Here is a 16,909-nt window from a genome sequence, read left to right as displayed (position 1 = left end):
CAAAATGTTACAGCACCCCACTCTGGAAAATGTATCCAAATCAAAGAGGCATTTGTCACTCGATGATGTGGAGCAATGTGGTCCTTTCAGCATCCAGTCTTCACCACTTAGTTTGATTGTTCTATAGCTTCTTCATACATAAGCCATAGGCATTCATCACATCTAAGATCTCTACAGGACCAAAATCTCAGTCTAAGACACTTTGTGCTTTCTTTATAATCAAGAAAGAAAAATAGTGTTTTTTGCCTTTTCTAACTGCCTCATTCTAATGTAGTTACAATAGTATAATTTCTATTTTTCATAGCAAGTATGCAAAGATGGGAACACAGGGTCTTCATTTCCCTCTGAGAGTTGCTAAGATCATTCATACCTCCCCTGAGAAGTGAAACCTTAATCTGGTATCTCTGTGCATTTAACTTTCATTAGTTGGACTTCCGTCAGTTTTGTCCTAATACCTGACAGTATTCCAACCAATTAAAGACCTTCCTGATCATCTCCTTTTCTAGTTCTTTAAGAGAAAGTGCTGAGCTGTGTTAGACACAGTTAGAAATTGACAGATGCTATTTCAGTGTCTTTCAATCTCACTCTTACATGCCTGCTTTCCTTTTGGTTTTCCATGAGAAACAGGGGGCCCAGCAAAATTCTAACTCTCAGTAATTGCAGTGATCTGCTTCTGCATCCTGTTCTGCATTAGAGCTATGAAAGCAAATTGCACCTTTATTATCAGTAGACAGATTGATCTCCCAGTTACTTCACAGAATCACAGAATCACAGAATTGAAGGGGTTGGAAGGGACCTCTAGAGATCATCGAGACCAACCCCCCTGCCAAAGCAGGTTCCCTACACCAGGTCGCACAGGTAGGCGTCCAGGCGAGACTTGAATATCTCCAGAGAAGGAGACTCCACAACCTCCCTGGGCAGCCTGTTCCAGTGCTCCGTCACCCTCACCGTGAAGAAGTTCTTACGCACATTCGTGCGAAACTTCCTATGCTGCAGCTTATGTCCATTTCCCCTCGTCCTGACTCCACATACCACTGAAAAGAGACTGGCCTCACCGCTATGGCCGCCACACCTCAGATATTTATAAACCTGGATCAGGTCCCCTCTCAGTCGTCTTTTCTCAAGGCTAAATAGATCCAGTTCACTTAGCCTTTCTTCATAGGGGAGATGCTCCAGGCCCTTCACCATCTTTGTGGCCCTCCGCTGGACTCTTTCCAAGAGATCCCTGTCTTTTTTGTACTGGGGAGCCCAGAACTGGACACAGTACTCCGGATGAGGCCTTACCAGGGCAGAGTAGAGGGGGAGGATCACCTCCGTCGACCTGCTGGACACGCTCTTTTTAATGCATCCCAGAATGCCATTGGCCTTTTTGGCCACGAGGGCACACTGCTGGCTCATGGCCAACCTGTCGTCCACCAGGACGCCCAGGTCCCTCTCTGCAGAGCTCCTCTCCAGCAGCTCATCCCCCAGCCTGTATTGGTGCATGCAATTATTCCTCCCTAGGTGTAAGACCCTACACTTGCTTTTGTTGAACCTCATCCGGTTTCTTACTGCCCAGCTCTCCAGCCTGTCCAGGTCTCGCTGAATGGCAGCACAGCCTTCAGGCGTGTCAGCCAATCCTCCCAACTTCGTATCATCAGCAAACTTGCTGAGGGTGGCCACTATCCCCTCATCAAGGTCATTGATGAAGATGTTGAACAAGACCGGACCCAGCACAGACCCCTGGGGGACACCACTGGTTACAGGTCTCCAGCCAGACTCTGCACCACCAACGACGACCCTCTGCGCTCTGCCAGTCAGCCAGTTCTCAACCCACCTCACTGTCCACTCATCTATCCCACACTTCCTCAGCTTTGTTATAAGGATGTCGTGGGAGACAGTATCAAATGCCTTTCTAAAATCAAGGTAGACTACATCTACCGCTCTTCCCGCATCCACCCAGCATGTGACAGCAACATAGAAGGCCACCAGGTTGGTCGAGCACGACCTCCCCTTGGTGAACCCATGCTGACTACTCCTGATAACCTCCTTTTCTCCCAGTTGTCTGGAGATGGTATCCAGCACAAGCTGTTCCATCACCTTTCCAGGGACGGAGGTAAGGCTGACAGGCCTATAATTACCCGGATCTTCCTTCTTGCCCTTTTTGAAGACCGGAGTGACATTGGCTATCCTCCAGTCTTCAGGTACCTCCCCTGTTGTCCAAGACCTCTCAAAAATGATGGAGAGCGGTTCGGCAATGACCTCCGCCAGCTCCCTCAGCACACGTGGATGCATCCCATCAGGTCCCATGGACTTGTGGACCTTAGTACTGCCTAGGTGCTCACGCACGTCCTCTTTCCTGACTAAAGGGAAGTCTCCCATTCCCCAGACCCTCTCACTAACGTCCAGGGTGTGGGATTCCTGCGGGAGAGCCTTTTCACTGAAGACGGAAGTAAAGAAGGCATTCAGTATCTCTGCCTTCTCAGCATCCCCCGTTACCAGAACCCCCCCCTCACTTAGTAAGGGGCCCACATTCTCTCTAGTTTTCCTTTTGCTGTTAACATACTTGAAGAAGCCTTTTTTATTATCCTTTATCACTTTAGCCAGATTCAATTCCAGGCGGGCTTTAGCCTTCCTCGTTGCATTCCTGCAGGCCCTGACTACATTCCTATGTTCTTCCCAAGTGGTCAGACCCTTTTTCCACATTTCATGGACCTTCTTCTTTTCTTTGAGCTTGCGCATGAGCTCCTTGCTCATCCACACAGGTATCCTGCCACCTTCCCCTCTCTTGTGATCTCCCTAAACTTTCTTAAATAGGTATTCATACACTGAAAAATGTGTAAACAAATGGAGCTGCCAAAGAGATTTCACAGGAATCATTTTAAACACACACACAGTAGTGCATTTCAAATAATGTTTGTTCAGGTAAAAGGAACATAAACATGGAATATATGGTAGCCTGGCTGTAACAGCTTTGTCTCTTTCTGTTTACTGATTTTAGCTTTTGTGCCACATCTCTGATAAGGAGAGAGTGCTTGAGGGAATTATGGTCATTAATTACAGATTAGATCCTTCCCCAGTGACAAATGAGTGCTGGAAGAGGATATTTTAATGCAAATTATTATCTTAATTCTTCACAATGCTAAAGCATAGAAAAAGGATAAGCAATCATCTGTGAAAAGAGTCTGAGGACAAGAGACAACTTTTACACTTTTACCCTAAGTCCATGATTACTATGCCATATTCAGTATGGCCTATGACTCTATGTAATATGTTTTTTTTTTTTTTTTTTTCCTTGATTAAACATCATATATTCATTGCACGTCAGTATTTTGCTGTAAGAACTTTCAGGTGAAAGAAGTCTAGACATATTGGGTAATTTGTTCAGAGACTGTAGCTGTGTTTATTTGATACAGAAAAACACTTCTAATTCTTCTCCTCTTTCTCTCTGAATAAGCGTCCCATGAGTTGACATGCTTAAGAAATGTGGTGCTGGGTACAGGAATTAATAAACCTTATGAGAGTATGAGGCATCTCTGACGTGTTTGCAGCCTTGCAGGTACCCTGTCATCCTATTAGCTGTTTCACTGACATCAGTGCTAGAGTGAAGATTAGGGACACAATCTTCTGCACACAGTCCAATTCTCTCTCTCTCCTTTTTTTTTTTTTTTTTTTTCTCTCTACTATAAAGTTCACAGCTTTTTCTGTTTCGCTTCTCTGCTTTTTTTCTCATCAGAATTGAAGAGGATGTTCCAGAACACAGACAGCCTGCCTGCCCACAGGTACGTTTTGCTTTTTAGAAGCACAAGACATCCCATATTTGGAAAGGGGATAGTAATTGTGATTGAGTCCCCAGTGAGACAAACCTGCAAGAATTATTTTGATTTTCATTCACTCCTTGTAAAGACCTATTGAGATTCATCTACCTCATTGGGAAGAACAGAATGTATTTTTTTTCCTTGCAACATTTCCAAAGAGTCTGGCCACATTTAAATGGCATCAGCAGGCATGCCCTCCCTTGCCTTCTTCAAATACTACTATGAAGTGTTGAAAACCAGAAGAAGAAATGTCAGCAGAATAAAATACTGCTTATTCTGGTAATGATAAAAGATCCAAAGGAAACAAGGGAATCTCAGTGAAAACAAACAGTGAGTTTCTGGAGTGTTAAGTACTGATACATTATCATTCAGTGATCACTGACATCCTTGCTTTGACAGCTCACCAGAACCATGATGTCAATTCTTTTTTTTTTTTTTTTTTTTTTTTTTAATGTTGCAAACTATTTGTCTTTGCAGAGAAAATCCTTGGCGTTTCCTTCCTATCCATCAGTGTTGCCTGAGAGAGGGACAGGCGTACATTAAACAGAAGTGTTGTGAGTTTTAGATGATGGCATATGCTGGAGAAATAAGAACCCTCCAAATAGAGGAAGGCTAGCAAGTATACTTTTATTTTTCACTCAGATCTACTGTTCTCTTGCCATCACAATTTTTCATTCTTAAACAACTCATTTATTTATGATAAAATTTATGATAAATGTTTCAGTGTGCAAAATTATGCCAGGTTACATAAGAGACACCAAAGGCATCTGTATCATTCATTAAGCAAGAAAGCAAATAAATAGAATTCATGTGCACAGAATACGTAATGAGAGAGACTGAATTTTATAGGAATTGGGATTATTCTTACTATTGATATTTATATTGAGACAATTTCTGAAACCCTTATCGGACAGTAAGCTCCACTTAAGTAAGCATTTGGTGAGATATTAGGTTGGATATAAGAAAATGATTTTTTATGATAAGGGTGCTGAGGCACTGGAACAGGCTGCCTCCAGAGAGACCCATTCCTGGAGATATCTGAGGTCAGGATGGAATTCAAATTATTGATGGTAATAGAAGGATGAAATTTGTTTTGTCCTATACTTGTAGCTGTGGTATAGCTGGTATACACTCATGCTGTGCCCGTGCTTACCCAGCACACATTACTTAAGATACACTATTTGTGTACTTGAATGTTGATCTATTTTCCCCATGGAGAACCTGGCAGTTTTGGGAATCTCTCCGGGCTGTTCCTCCTGTTAAGCTGACCAAACTGCATGTACACCACTTAAATGATCAGCAGAAACTATTCTTGCTTGTGTTGAAAAGACCACGTATGACAGTCTTTTGTGCACAGCTAGAACAGACGATGCTCTGTGCATACTGTCAGACAATCAGAGCCAATGCATGATGCTCACCATGCTGTGGGCACACAGGACCTGAACACAAGTCCTGGACAAGAGTTCAGCAACTCAACCATTCAGAGAGTCTTATCCAAGGCAGCTGTAAGGATATTTGGACAGAGACTCACACTGCCTGGCTGTCCTCTGGGGAGATCCAGGTCCAGCCTTGGGCATTATCAAGTTTGTTTTTTTTTTCTAACGTACACTTTTCCTGTCCATATGCAACAAGTATATGGCGAAGAGATAAAAAATGATTCAACACCTCAGTTGGTGCTTTCGACAGGAAAGAGGGTGAAGGGGAGAAAGGAAGAGGAAGAGGAGAGGAAAGGGGGATGAAGAAAGGGTTGGAAGAGAACAAGAGAGAGGGAAGAAACCAAGAAAAAAAAGAAAGAATCCAACCAGCCAGCCACCCAAACAGCATCTAGATTAATATACAAATCTTTACTGGTGTCTAGCTGATTAAATGAAGAAGCTGTGGAGGAATTAGAATATATGTTGTTTAATTTACCATTATTTTAAGAAATTTCTGTTTTGTAACAGATTTCCAAGTCTGCCTCACTGTCTGGCTAATGAGACTTTCTAGAAGTTAGATGATACCAGTTAATCAAAGTTGAATTTTTAAACCAAATAAAAACCACATGTGCAGCTCTGGGAGAGCCCACTTTTAAAGTTTAAGGCTCAGCAGAAAACAATGCACAGGTAAAGAGCTTTTCTGTTTTAATTCTCGGGCTCTGAGAGGGAGAGAAGGAGCGAGTTGTGAAGTCAAGAAGTTACAGTACCTAAAACACATACAATGAGTGAGAAACATGACAATCTCTTCTTGTTCAGTTCCTCCCTACTGCTACCTTGTTTCACCCTTTCACTCCTCAGCAGAATCTGCATCTCAGCATTCTAATACTTGTAGGGAAATCTGTATGCACTCCACACAGAAGCATGTGTCTGCAGGACTTCAAGGATTTATCTGGATCACAAACCAAAAGTATGACAGCAGCTGGCATAGCAATACAATACAGCACAGCTACAGAAGCGAGCTCCAGCACGGGCTATGGAACCTTGAAGCAATATTCAATCCTGTGTGAACTCATGCTGAGCAGAGCATTAATAAGTGGGAAACCAATATCTACACCTTGGTTGTCCAATCGTCACTTACAAGGTATTTCCCCTGATAAATGCATGGTTGCCAGCAGCACAGCTAGTGGAGAATTTGGAACATTTTAAGTGTAAGTAATTTGACACAGGAGACTCAGATCTTCAGCAACATTAAACCATGAACTACACAAGGTTGTGTGGCTGTCATTCCACTTGTTCTCATAAGAGAGCAGCTTGGATCACAGCATGACTCATCGCTCCCCAAGGCAAAAATTCTTCACAAGGATACTCCTGTTGGCTACAAGGCCACAGGCAGGGAAGGCTGACAGAAGTGAGGAGCTGGATGCTGCTTTCAAATGGTGCTGCGTGGGCAGAAGTGTCCTGATGTATTCCGAAATCATCAGTGGGTGTTATACTGACTAATAAGAAAATGTCTGATAATATATACAGAAAATTCATGTAACACCCTAACTATGAGATAGATGTGGGAAGTGGGAGTGATCAAGATTTTACTGCCAGAAACCTTGTGTAAACAATATTTAGCAATTCAAGTGAGTTCATGCCACTTTCTAGTTAATGCTCAAGGGAACACCAAAGCTGGCAGTCGGTAATTACTTCTGCACAGAAACAGGGTTTGACACACACTACTGCAATTCTTCAAATGGAAAGAAAGGCTGATGGTTCCACAGCAAACCCACTTAAAAGCACGTACCTCTGAAGGAGACAAATGACATATCGAAAAACCTCTGAATTTTTTGTCAATACTAGATGCGAAAAGAGTGCAATTCCAAAAGCTCCATCAGACAGATCTTACCCTTGCAACATCTGTAACTGGCAGTGGTTTGTAACCTGATACCTAAAAAGGTCAGACTGCAATCCTGATCACAGCTGGGAGGGGAATGGACATAACTTCTGCCACTTTCTTCTCCTATTCAAGCAGAATCTCATGTGAACATTTGCATGAGTTATGCAAAAGAGAAAAAATCTGAAGTCCTGAGAAAAATTTCCCTACGTGAAGATATCACAGAAAAATGGAATCTTATTGTTCCGATAACCTCTTCTGTAGAAGAGTCCCAGTAGCTCTACAGAAAGAATAAAATTCTCAGTTCATTTCCTGCTGAATACCTACATAAGCCTATATATTTTTCTGATTCCCCTGTTGAATATTACCGAAGCTTTTCCTGCAAAGAATACAGTTATATAAAAAGCAATTGCAAAGCAGACTGCTGATATGTACATTATAACAGATTTTCCCTCTGCTCTTAATATCTACATAGCTTAAGTATCTCAAACAGATGTTGTGACCTTTTTTTTTTGCACTGCTGCTTTCCATTACAACCAAATAGCAAAATGTAAGATGACCACTGAATCTCCTGCTGCATATGAACCTGGAAAAGATTTTAATAGGGAAATGCTTTTCATGAATCATGCTAATCAATTAATGTCTCATAGAGGGTTGTTGCTGTTTACCTGAAACTGTGTGATCCTTTGGGTCTCTCAGTAGTTTGAGTCTTGCATGAGGGAAAAGGTACTGCAGGGGCTTCCCATTTATCTGAGGAACACAAATATGCATGTCATTAAGAGAGAACATAACATCAATCATAACAATAATTTTAGACAGTTAAAACAGAAACAAGCAAATGAACTTATTTCATCCAGGGAAATATCACAACTCCGTGACTCAAACATCCATTGAATTTCATGATATGTTTGTCAGATCAGAAAATCCTTCTGCAGGGGAATCAATATTTGCTTCCAAATAAACTGAGATCCAATTGCATTGTGGCCATAGTTCTCTTTTTATTTCCTAATGACTGGAAGGTGATTTCTGTCATCTGTAGTTTTTCTTAGCATTAATCCTTTGTTCAAACAATATTTGAGAGGAGAATAAGAAGACATACAATCTCTGTAATTGTTATAAAATACTGTTCATATGGACCTAAACCAAATGGCAGAGAATGTGCAAACAGCCATAAGTTACTGCTCTAGTTTCATCAAAGACAAATGAACTAATGTACTTTCTCATCAAATCTTAAAAGCCTTTTAAAAGGCCTGACCTAAAACTTCCAAGACTACTGTTTATATAATCATGAGTGGTGTTCACTTGGGCTAATACTACAAAATGTCATAGATGAAACCAATGCATCTCTGCAATGTGTGTTCAAAAGCCAGCTACGATGACTCCACCTGCCCTATGAGGTGAGCACAGAAGGGGCCAAGCAGCATGTATCAGCCAATCTATCAGAGATATCGCAGTGTATTCACACCAAAACACCTTTGCAGAGTGTTTTACTACTCACACAACTCACATCCATCACACACTGTTTTTGTCTGCAGTTTTTGTCTTTCAGGAGCATAGAAGAATCCAGCATCTCTGCCGAATGTGAGCTCTGTACCCTGGCTGAGCGATGGGAGCAGGGCTGCCTGGGGCTGCTCGTGGCTGGGTATCAATGAAATGGGACCAGCAGTGGAATTCGGGAGCTGGTGGGACAATGTCAATCAGTATGAACACATGGATGTCTGAATGTATCAGCAGCTTGCTGCCAGGTGGTTATTACTATTATTTATGTTTAAGTAGCATTTAAAGGGATTGAGCTCCTCCTGAACTAAGCACTTCAAACTCAGTCTCTGCCCTGGAGAGCTTATGATGTTAATGGATAGCATATAGAAGTGACAGGAGTGGAAACAGAGAAGTTAAGTGACTTGCTTAGCTTAGTCCCACAGTGAGCAGGAGTTCATACATCATTTGTCAAAATTCAGTCTCTTTTTTAGAGGATGGTACTGCATCTAGAAGGAAGAAACCCTCTCATAGCATACTGTAGTTTCAGCCATAATTTACCTCAGACGAAAGAGAAATCTGGTAAAGGACAAGTACTGCAGAGTAAATCAGAACAGAGATCAGGCAGACTTTATGACTTACCCTGGAATTCTGCCAGAATAGAGGGTTTAATGCCAGTAAAAGTGTGCACAGTGCTATGAATTGTACATGCATATAAATGGATAGGGACATTGTTTTCCCAGTTATTAAAATCAGCAAGTGTAGTTTAACAGTAAAAATGATGATGCATTTATCATGTGTAGCTTCCATAAAATTGTAAAAAATCTTTAAAATAAATGTATCTAATTTTATTTTTAATTCAGCAAATAAGAAGTAATACAAAGTAATAAAGTTCAAGAGAAGCAGTATGAAGATACTAGAGCATAAACTTAGTTGGGATCCATCTTGGTGGAAGCAATTCAAATTTAACTGAGGAGCACTGCAGCTCATAAACTTCAACTTACAATTTCTTTATTCAGTATTGCTCTATCTTGTCTTTCTTAGCAGAATTGCTTTCTGAATAAAAAATAATCCAAGAATATGCAACAGCATATTGTATAAAATTCACTGACAAATAAATTAGAAAATATAGACTGTCTCCTACTTTAGTATATTACTTTCTCATTACTTTCACTTCCAGAATTTTACGATAAGTGTAAATCTTAGTGATTCATAAAGTTATGAACAAAAGCATTAACGTTTATTAGCATTCAGGGTAGCATATTATTTTTTATTGTTGGTGGGAATCAGTACTTAAATTGAACATGACATTAGGCACTTGCCTTCAGAATGGTTTTGTGTCTGAAAATGGCAGGAGAATACATATGAAAGAACAGGAGTTGATGTAAACCGAGTATGCAAGGAATAACAATTATGTTGGTTTTGATGGTTTTAATTTAACCATTAATGCCCATATTTATCTGAAATGTATGATATTCAAAACCCTGCAGAACACAAGTCGCTTTGTGTTTGCATCTGTTCACATTGTTTACTTTTTCTAAAGGTGGTTTCTAAAGGTGGTACCTGAATGTATATCCTGGGGCCTTCTTGTTGACTTGTCCCCCAATTATCACCATGAAGACAGAGAGGGCCCCTACTGCAATCACACAATAACTCAAGGGAGCAGGAGTGTAGGAGGTGAAAGTCTCCAAGCCTAGATTTAGGTCACAGGGCTTAAGGTGACTTGACCCTTCACTACAAAACCCACAGCATTATGCCATTGGTTATTGCCATGGAGATCCTTTCCTCACCATTCCAGGAACACCCAGTACACTCAAGCAGTGAGTCAGTCAGCACTGATAACATTATCCTCCTCTGATTACAGTACATTTAAACTCTCCAGCATATCTTTCCCCCAAGCATCCCGTTTGAGCCAACACAGGACTCGCATCATATTTTTCAGCACATTACTTAGAGCCCTTGAGGGTTCCATCCCAGTGAACTAAATGAAAACTGGAGTATAAAGCATTTCCTCCAGGAATTTTAGCTTTGGTCATGTTTGATGTTATCACTCAGCATTAAGCTCTTCTGAGAAATTGAATGAAGAGCAGATAATTGTGCTGAGGTTTTCTACCACTGTTATAGAAAATTAATTTAAATATATACTCTATTTTCCCCTCATTGTCTTTGTACTTTTTGTCTGATAAAGAAATTCTTGGAAGCTTTACAGAAGTTAATTCTATCAGGTAATGAGCACACTTAAGAAGAATAAATTTCCTTAGTGCTTTATTTACGTAGAACTAAAGTGCATTAAATGTATTTTGGTATTCCATGCAAAGTCTGTAACAACATCTATAAAGTATGACCTGGGCTTTGAAGCAAGTCAACACAGCCACTGAAAGTCCTGCTTTTAAATAGTGCTGCACTCTTCTTCCACCAAAATCTGAGACAATCTGATAAGCAGAATCTCAATCCTTAGTGTGGGGGTAGTCCTTTATGAAATCCAGTCTTAAAGGGATGGAGGATACTCAGATTGATGAGTTAGAGAGTATCAGTCCTAATTTCTGAATACCACAGGCAATTGCACGAGTACAGAAGTCTGGTGACAGCCAGAACCAGGAAATCCTATAGCTGAGGCAATCATGTTTCTTTGAGCTTTTGCATTTCCTCTGCGTAGAGCAAGAATATCAAGTTCTCTGGAAATCCCAGTAGTGGAAAGATCTCTGTACTGACAGATCTCTGATGATCAGGTATTTTGCAGAAATATCTGGGAAAAATGGTAACAAATGCAAGGTTCCTGTACATGAATGAAATGAAAAGAGAGTGATGCTTGCTTCTTCGTGGAGGTCAGTATTGCACTCTGAATTTTGATACAGAAGCCATTCTGACATTCAGTGAGAATAATAGAGTTGGATGACTGAAAAATGAACAACTGCCTGCTAACTTCTATCTAAACTTACAATGAGGTGGCAGCAAACAAGTAACACATTCGATATTGCAACAATTACACTCCTATTTCTTCATTATTTCCAGAGAATATGAAAAAAAAAGACAAAAATAAAAATGTGACTCCCCAAAGCCTGAAATAGAGAAAGTAGTTTTCTAGAAATTCAGTACAATCTCCTTGAGAGTTGGAAAACTATCAAAACTAAGTATTCTGGATTTGTAAAATCTGGCAAAGAAGTTTACATGTAGTCTTCTGGATCTCTTTCATAAACATTCTCATTTTGACACCATTGCTTACCTCATGACCCATTTTTCATCATTCTTAAATGGAATTTTTCAGCTTACTTAAATAGAATATTATTTAATACCCTAAAATTGCATGTGTTACGTGTTATTTCAAGGAAACGGTACAGTTCTAAGGACCAAGATGAGACATAGGAGAATGATATTTCAAAGATTAAATCTATTGAACCCTACATTTATTTTTGTGCTCAGAAAACTCTTGCCAAAATGAAGTGATGACAATACACTGGCATTATTATGAGTTTATTAATCATTTAGGGCTTAAAAGATAAGATGCAATCACTGGAAGATCTGTATTTAACTCCCTCCATTAAGAAGCTACTTATCTCCTGTTGATGTAATCTCACTGTGCATCTTTTTTCATGACCCCTTCTTCCCCTGGCACATCCTCATACTGTTCCTTCACAGCCTGTTGAAAACAGTCATATTATTTCAGGATATACAAATAACTTTCACAAAAATTAATTACAAAAAGCTGTGATATCTGGGGATTAAAAGAAGTCCCTGGTCAACTGGCAGTAACCAAGTGTACTGTTGGGGTCAACAGGGATGAGTGAGAAATCTGCAATAGATTACATATTTATTACGTTTAAACCATGTTTACTCTCCTCAGGTAAGCAGTTCAGAATCATTGCACTGGGAAACAGCAATTAAGGCAGTACACTGCACTGCAATTGAATGTGATTTAAAAATAGTATGTGGAGTTAAAGAAGTTGCTATAGAAACAAATATATTTTAATATTAGTAATACAGTATATGTGAGCTTAATTCCTAGGTTATAAGAAATCCATAGAAACTTGGAAGTTCAGGCTTGTCACTCTACTGCATACATGCTTCAAAAGCAAGGGAATGTGCTTTATTTATTACCTTTAAGTGTACAAGCTCTGTGGGACATAATTGAGCAATTCTGATTTCATCTAGTAAGAAAATTGGAGTTTCACATGTGAAACAAAATCTTCTCAAATACAAATATGACTGCAGTCAGCAAAGCTTTTTTTTTTTTTTTTAAAAAAAAAGAAAATACAAATAGCAAATTTAGCAAATTTACAGTGTGTTTTGAAACTTTGATTGTTCTGATGAAGAGATTCATGCTGTTCATGGAAATACTTCCTTCTTCAGTTGGTTTGTGCTCTGTGTGGAATGTTAAGAGAGATGCAATGACTTAATTACTGTGTTAACTGAGAGTCATTCTAACTGATTTCCAGAATGCTTCTGCAGCCTGGACGGCTTCAGGTGAAGCTGGACGTGTTCATATGGTCAGGATGAGAAACAGTTTGTCATTTGGAGCTCCACAAAATGAGGCTTGACATCTCTGCGCAGAATTGGTCTTGTGGATACAGTAGAGAGAGCATGGGGCAATGAATTCAAAATTCAATGTGGAGCTAAGGAATGAAACATTTAAAATGACTCTGACATTTCTTATCTTGTCTTAAAATAATTTCGTATCTGTATTTGTATGAAAATCAGTTTCATTTATTGTCCCCAATGTTCACAGATACTTAACATACACAATTTTTGAGCAACATTTTGACAATGCAGATGATACTGAATTGGTGAGAACTGGCATTTCTCACTTCTGTAGACATGGTGAAATAATTTTGCATTGTTAAGTGCTATAGCTAACCTGGACTGTAAGAGATGAAAGGGGAACTGCTCTTTCTTGTACACTGCTTTTCTTCTTCAGCAGCTTTACATTTTTGTGCACAGAACTTATAATAGTAAAAGCAGCACAAAGAACTATTCAGAACATTCTCACTCTCCCATTTACAACTAGAAAAACTTTTAAAAATGCCTTTGGCAAGATTTTAAATGCACCATCTCTATTTCCATATAAACATGGGGATTGTACAGTAGCTTTAGAGAGGAGAACTCTTTGTTGAAATAATTTGAGAAACTCTCAGCTGCCTTAAGATCTCCTGCCTGAAAACTTTGATCAAAGTCCTTGAAGCAGTCCTAGTGCAGCACTATTTAAACAAAGATTAGATCTTCTTGATGAGTAAAAAAATCTTGAACAATTTCCAAGGGCAAAGCAAGGATCTGTAAAAATTAAGTACATCTTACTGAACATGTCCCTGTCAGCTTATCAGCAGTTCTCTTCTTGGACCAACGTGATTACTAAAGCAAATTTTTAATTTTATGTCATGATGTTGAAGTGGTCAAATACTATTGTGTATGTTGAGAACAATGATATTTTCATGAGGATGAGTGTGTTCTAGCATGTTTTGTTTTTGTTACCATTGACATTAAGAGCTATGAAAATGAAAACATCATTTATCCTGCAATTAAGCTGGTTCTATATGAATAGATTCATTGTAAAGATTATCTTGTAAAGATTATCTTGTAAAGATTATCTTCTAAAGCCTTCTTTCTCAGCAAGAAGGACTCTTAGTACAACTTAGGCTGTATAAATCTGTGAATATCCTAAAGTAAAGATAGGCAAAAAAAAAAAAAACAAAAAAAAAAACCAGCTTGTTTTGTAAGATATTTGAAATCTTACTTCATAAAACTTAGAATTCTCATGAAACCTACATTCTATTGTCAATTATGCTCACCAGCCAAAATAGTTCCTATCGCTGCATTAGAGTAGGTGAGAGTAGGATAGTCTGCTCGGGTGGTATCGTGGAATAAACATAGCACACTGAGTTCTTAAGGAGAATAAATTGGCCATGCCATACTTTCTCTTGCTTCCACTACATCTTTTGGAAAACAATGTAATCACAGTTGGTCAGTAAAAATGACAGCTGAAATAATCAAGTGAAGAACTTAAAGATATCAAATGAAATTTATAAACTCAATACCAAGAGGCTATTTGGTGGTTTACTAAGTTGAACTGGATTTCAAATCATCAAATTTGAAAAACAGTATAGTATTTTTCTTTTCACTATAATAAATGAGATATTCTAATTATTAGATCGATTCATTCTTGCTGATTTATTTTATACTTGATCACAGAATGGAATTACACTGACCAACTAAAGTGCAAGCTAATGTCAATGGGACAAAAGCAGATATTTTCTTTAGACAACTATAAGGAGGTTGAATTTGAATGGAATAAATGTGGTAAGATAAAATCAGACCAACCATGGATTTTCTTTATAGCAATACCTGCTGTATTTATAGTTCTGTTTATAGTTTAATTCCTTATAGATACGTTTCAGAAAGTCAAAGACAACATGTAAAATTAATACTTAAATGCAGAGAAATGCTGTTTTAATGCTATCATTAAGTATTGATGACAAATACAGGTTCAATAGCACGTCAACTGAATTACTGGAATTTGATTAATCCTGCAGTCCTTCCACTGTTGAACACTATGGTGATTAAATTTTCAAACATTTATCAAACTAAAGGAATGGCTTACTTGGCAGCTTATTTGATCTTGGTGTTGACTTGGTGGTCGAGAGTGGGACAACTTCTCGGGCAGCCTTCTGTCGAGGCCATGTCCATTCTCCAAACGAGATTCCCTGGGCTTGTCAAACCAATCTGTTTCTTCACGACGCAGATGATAGGCTTTGAAAACCAAGGACAGGTAAAATGTTCTGTTCCAGTGCCGGGCAAAGGGCAATAATGTGCATTGTGCATAGCAAACATGCATAGTGGTTGTTAATTGGCCATGCAGCTAAAGCAAAGTAACAAGTGAGACTTCAGACATTGAATCAAGGCATAATTTAGCTGTAAGTGATAAAGCAAAGTGAGAAGATTCTATTTAGGTTGAAACTACGGATATTAAATATCAGAAGAAATCTACTGCTGAGTGCTGTAGCCATTTCTTCCCTTCTAATAGCTCAGAAATACACTGTAGATACCACGTATTTCCAAAATGTTTAATGAAAAAAGAGTCAAATTAAAAAAAAAAACAACAACCCCACACCAAAAAAAAATCCACAAAAACCTGAAAACCTGAAAACCCATCTTCAGCTACTTCACAAACTAACTTCCTAAACTGAACTTTTTCAATTTGGACATCGTCTAAAACTAGTTCCATGAAAACTGAGCCTGCTTTATTAAATCATGTCATTCCATATCAAAGAAGATGCAAAGTAAAAGAAATTTATTATCTTTTTAATTCTAAACAGAAATTTTTCAGGTGTTATCATTTTGAATTTCATCCCCTGATTTTTCAGTAAGAACCTTTTTTGTGTCTGGAAAGTTAGCTAGAGTTGTTCTTCATGCAATAAATCACTCAGTTTTTATATTTGCAATAGTTTTAAACTGGTATAAAATGTGTTGTATTAGATACTTGCTTTGGATGAAATAACACAGTTTCAATGAAATCAGTTTTGCAAATACACTGATTTATGCCTACTGACTCTTGAGTCAACCAACATGGCTTTCACTCCACTAAGATTAGAATGAGCTCCTACGTGTTCAGTAACATTTCTGCTAAATGAAATTCAGATTTCCATCTACATGGCCCATCAGTGTAAACCAAAACAATACATAGCTAAATATAATCCAAAGAAAGTTTGAATGTTATGTTGTAATAATAAAGAATTTGAAAATTAAGAAGAAAAACAGTATGTTTCAGTAAAAATTCTAGAAAATGCAAACCTAAAATAAGGTCAGTTGTTGCCATAGTAACAGGAGTGAATGCAATTGTACCATAACACAGAATGTAAAGTGCAAAATGGTAGTGTGCATGTTCTACCTATTTAGATGTTAAACATAACCGACTTAGTTTAGCAAATGATTGGAAAAAAAATTGAATGGAAAAACAAAGTCATACTTTTTCTCGACTATTTCTCTCAATTATTCCAATAATAGGAGAATGTATGCACAATTTTTTAAAAGTACTATTCTGTATGTCTTATTTGTGGCAAAAACAACCATCCCATATTATAGTAGGTCTTGCAAAAAGACTCTTAATCTTTGTTTATCTGTTATGCAGTCTCTTCCTGCTTCACTGTGCACAAATTTGATCTATTACAAAAGGTTTAAAAATTATCCTATAGATCAGCATATATGCATTAAATATAAACATTATTGAAGTAGATATTGGATGGTGAGTAACTAGTTACTGAATAACTGCTCCCCGTAAACCATGACAATCTAATACACATATCGTCTGTCATCCTGACAGAACTTCTTACTGGGGCTTGTATTAAAAACCTAAT

At 38.5% G+C, this 16,909-nt stretch overlaps 1 protein-coding gene across 1 annotated transcript in view; it reads right to left on the bottom strand.

Moving 5' to 3' along the window:
- Positions 1-16,909, bottom strand: part of PCLO (piccolo presynaptic cytomatrix protein) — a 332,768-nt gene that overhangs the window by 129,690 nt on the left and 186,169 nt on the right. The window contains exons 8-9 of the mRNA XM_085216368.1: positions 15,157-15,305; positions 7,760-7,841 (exon numbers count right to left, since the gene is read on the bottom strand). Of these exons, the coding sequence (XP_085072494.1) occupies positions 7,760-7,841; positions 15,157-15,305 (231 nt within the window). The remainder of the gene's footprint in view (positions 1-7,759; positions 7,842-15,156; positions 15,306-16,909) is intronic.

Source organism: Meleagris gallopavo, chromosome 1 (genome assembly GCF_905368555.1).
Source record: "Meleagris gallopavo chromosome 1, MGAL_WU_HG_1.1, whole genome shotgun sequence".
NCBI classification, from domain to species: domain Eukaryota; kingdom Metazoa; phylum Chordata; class Aves; order Galliformes; family Phasianidae; genus Meleagris; species Meleagris gallopavo.
The sequence above is the reverse complement of the archived record's forward strand: the minus strand, read 5'-3'. Positions and strand labels throughout refer to the sequence as shown.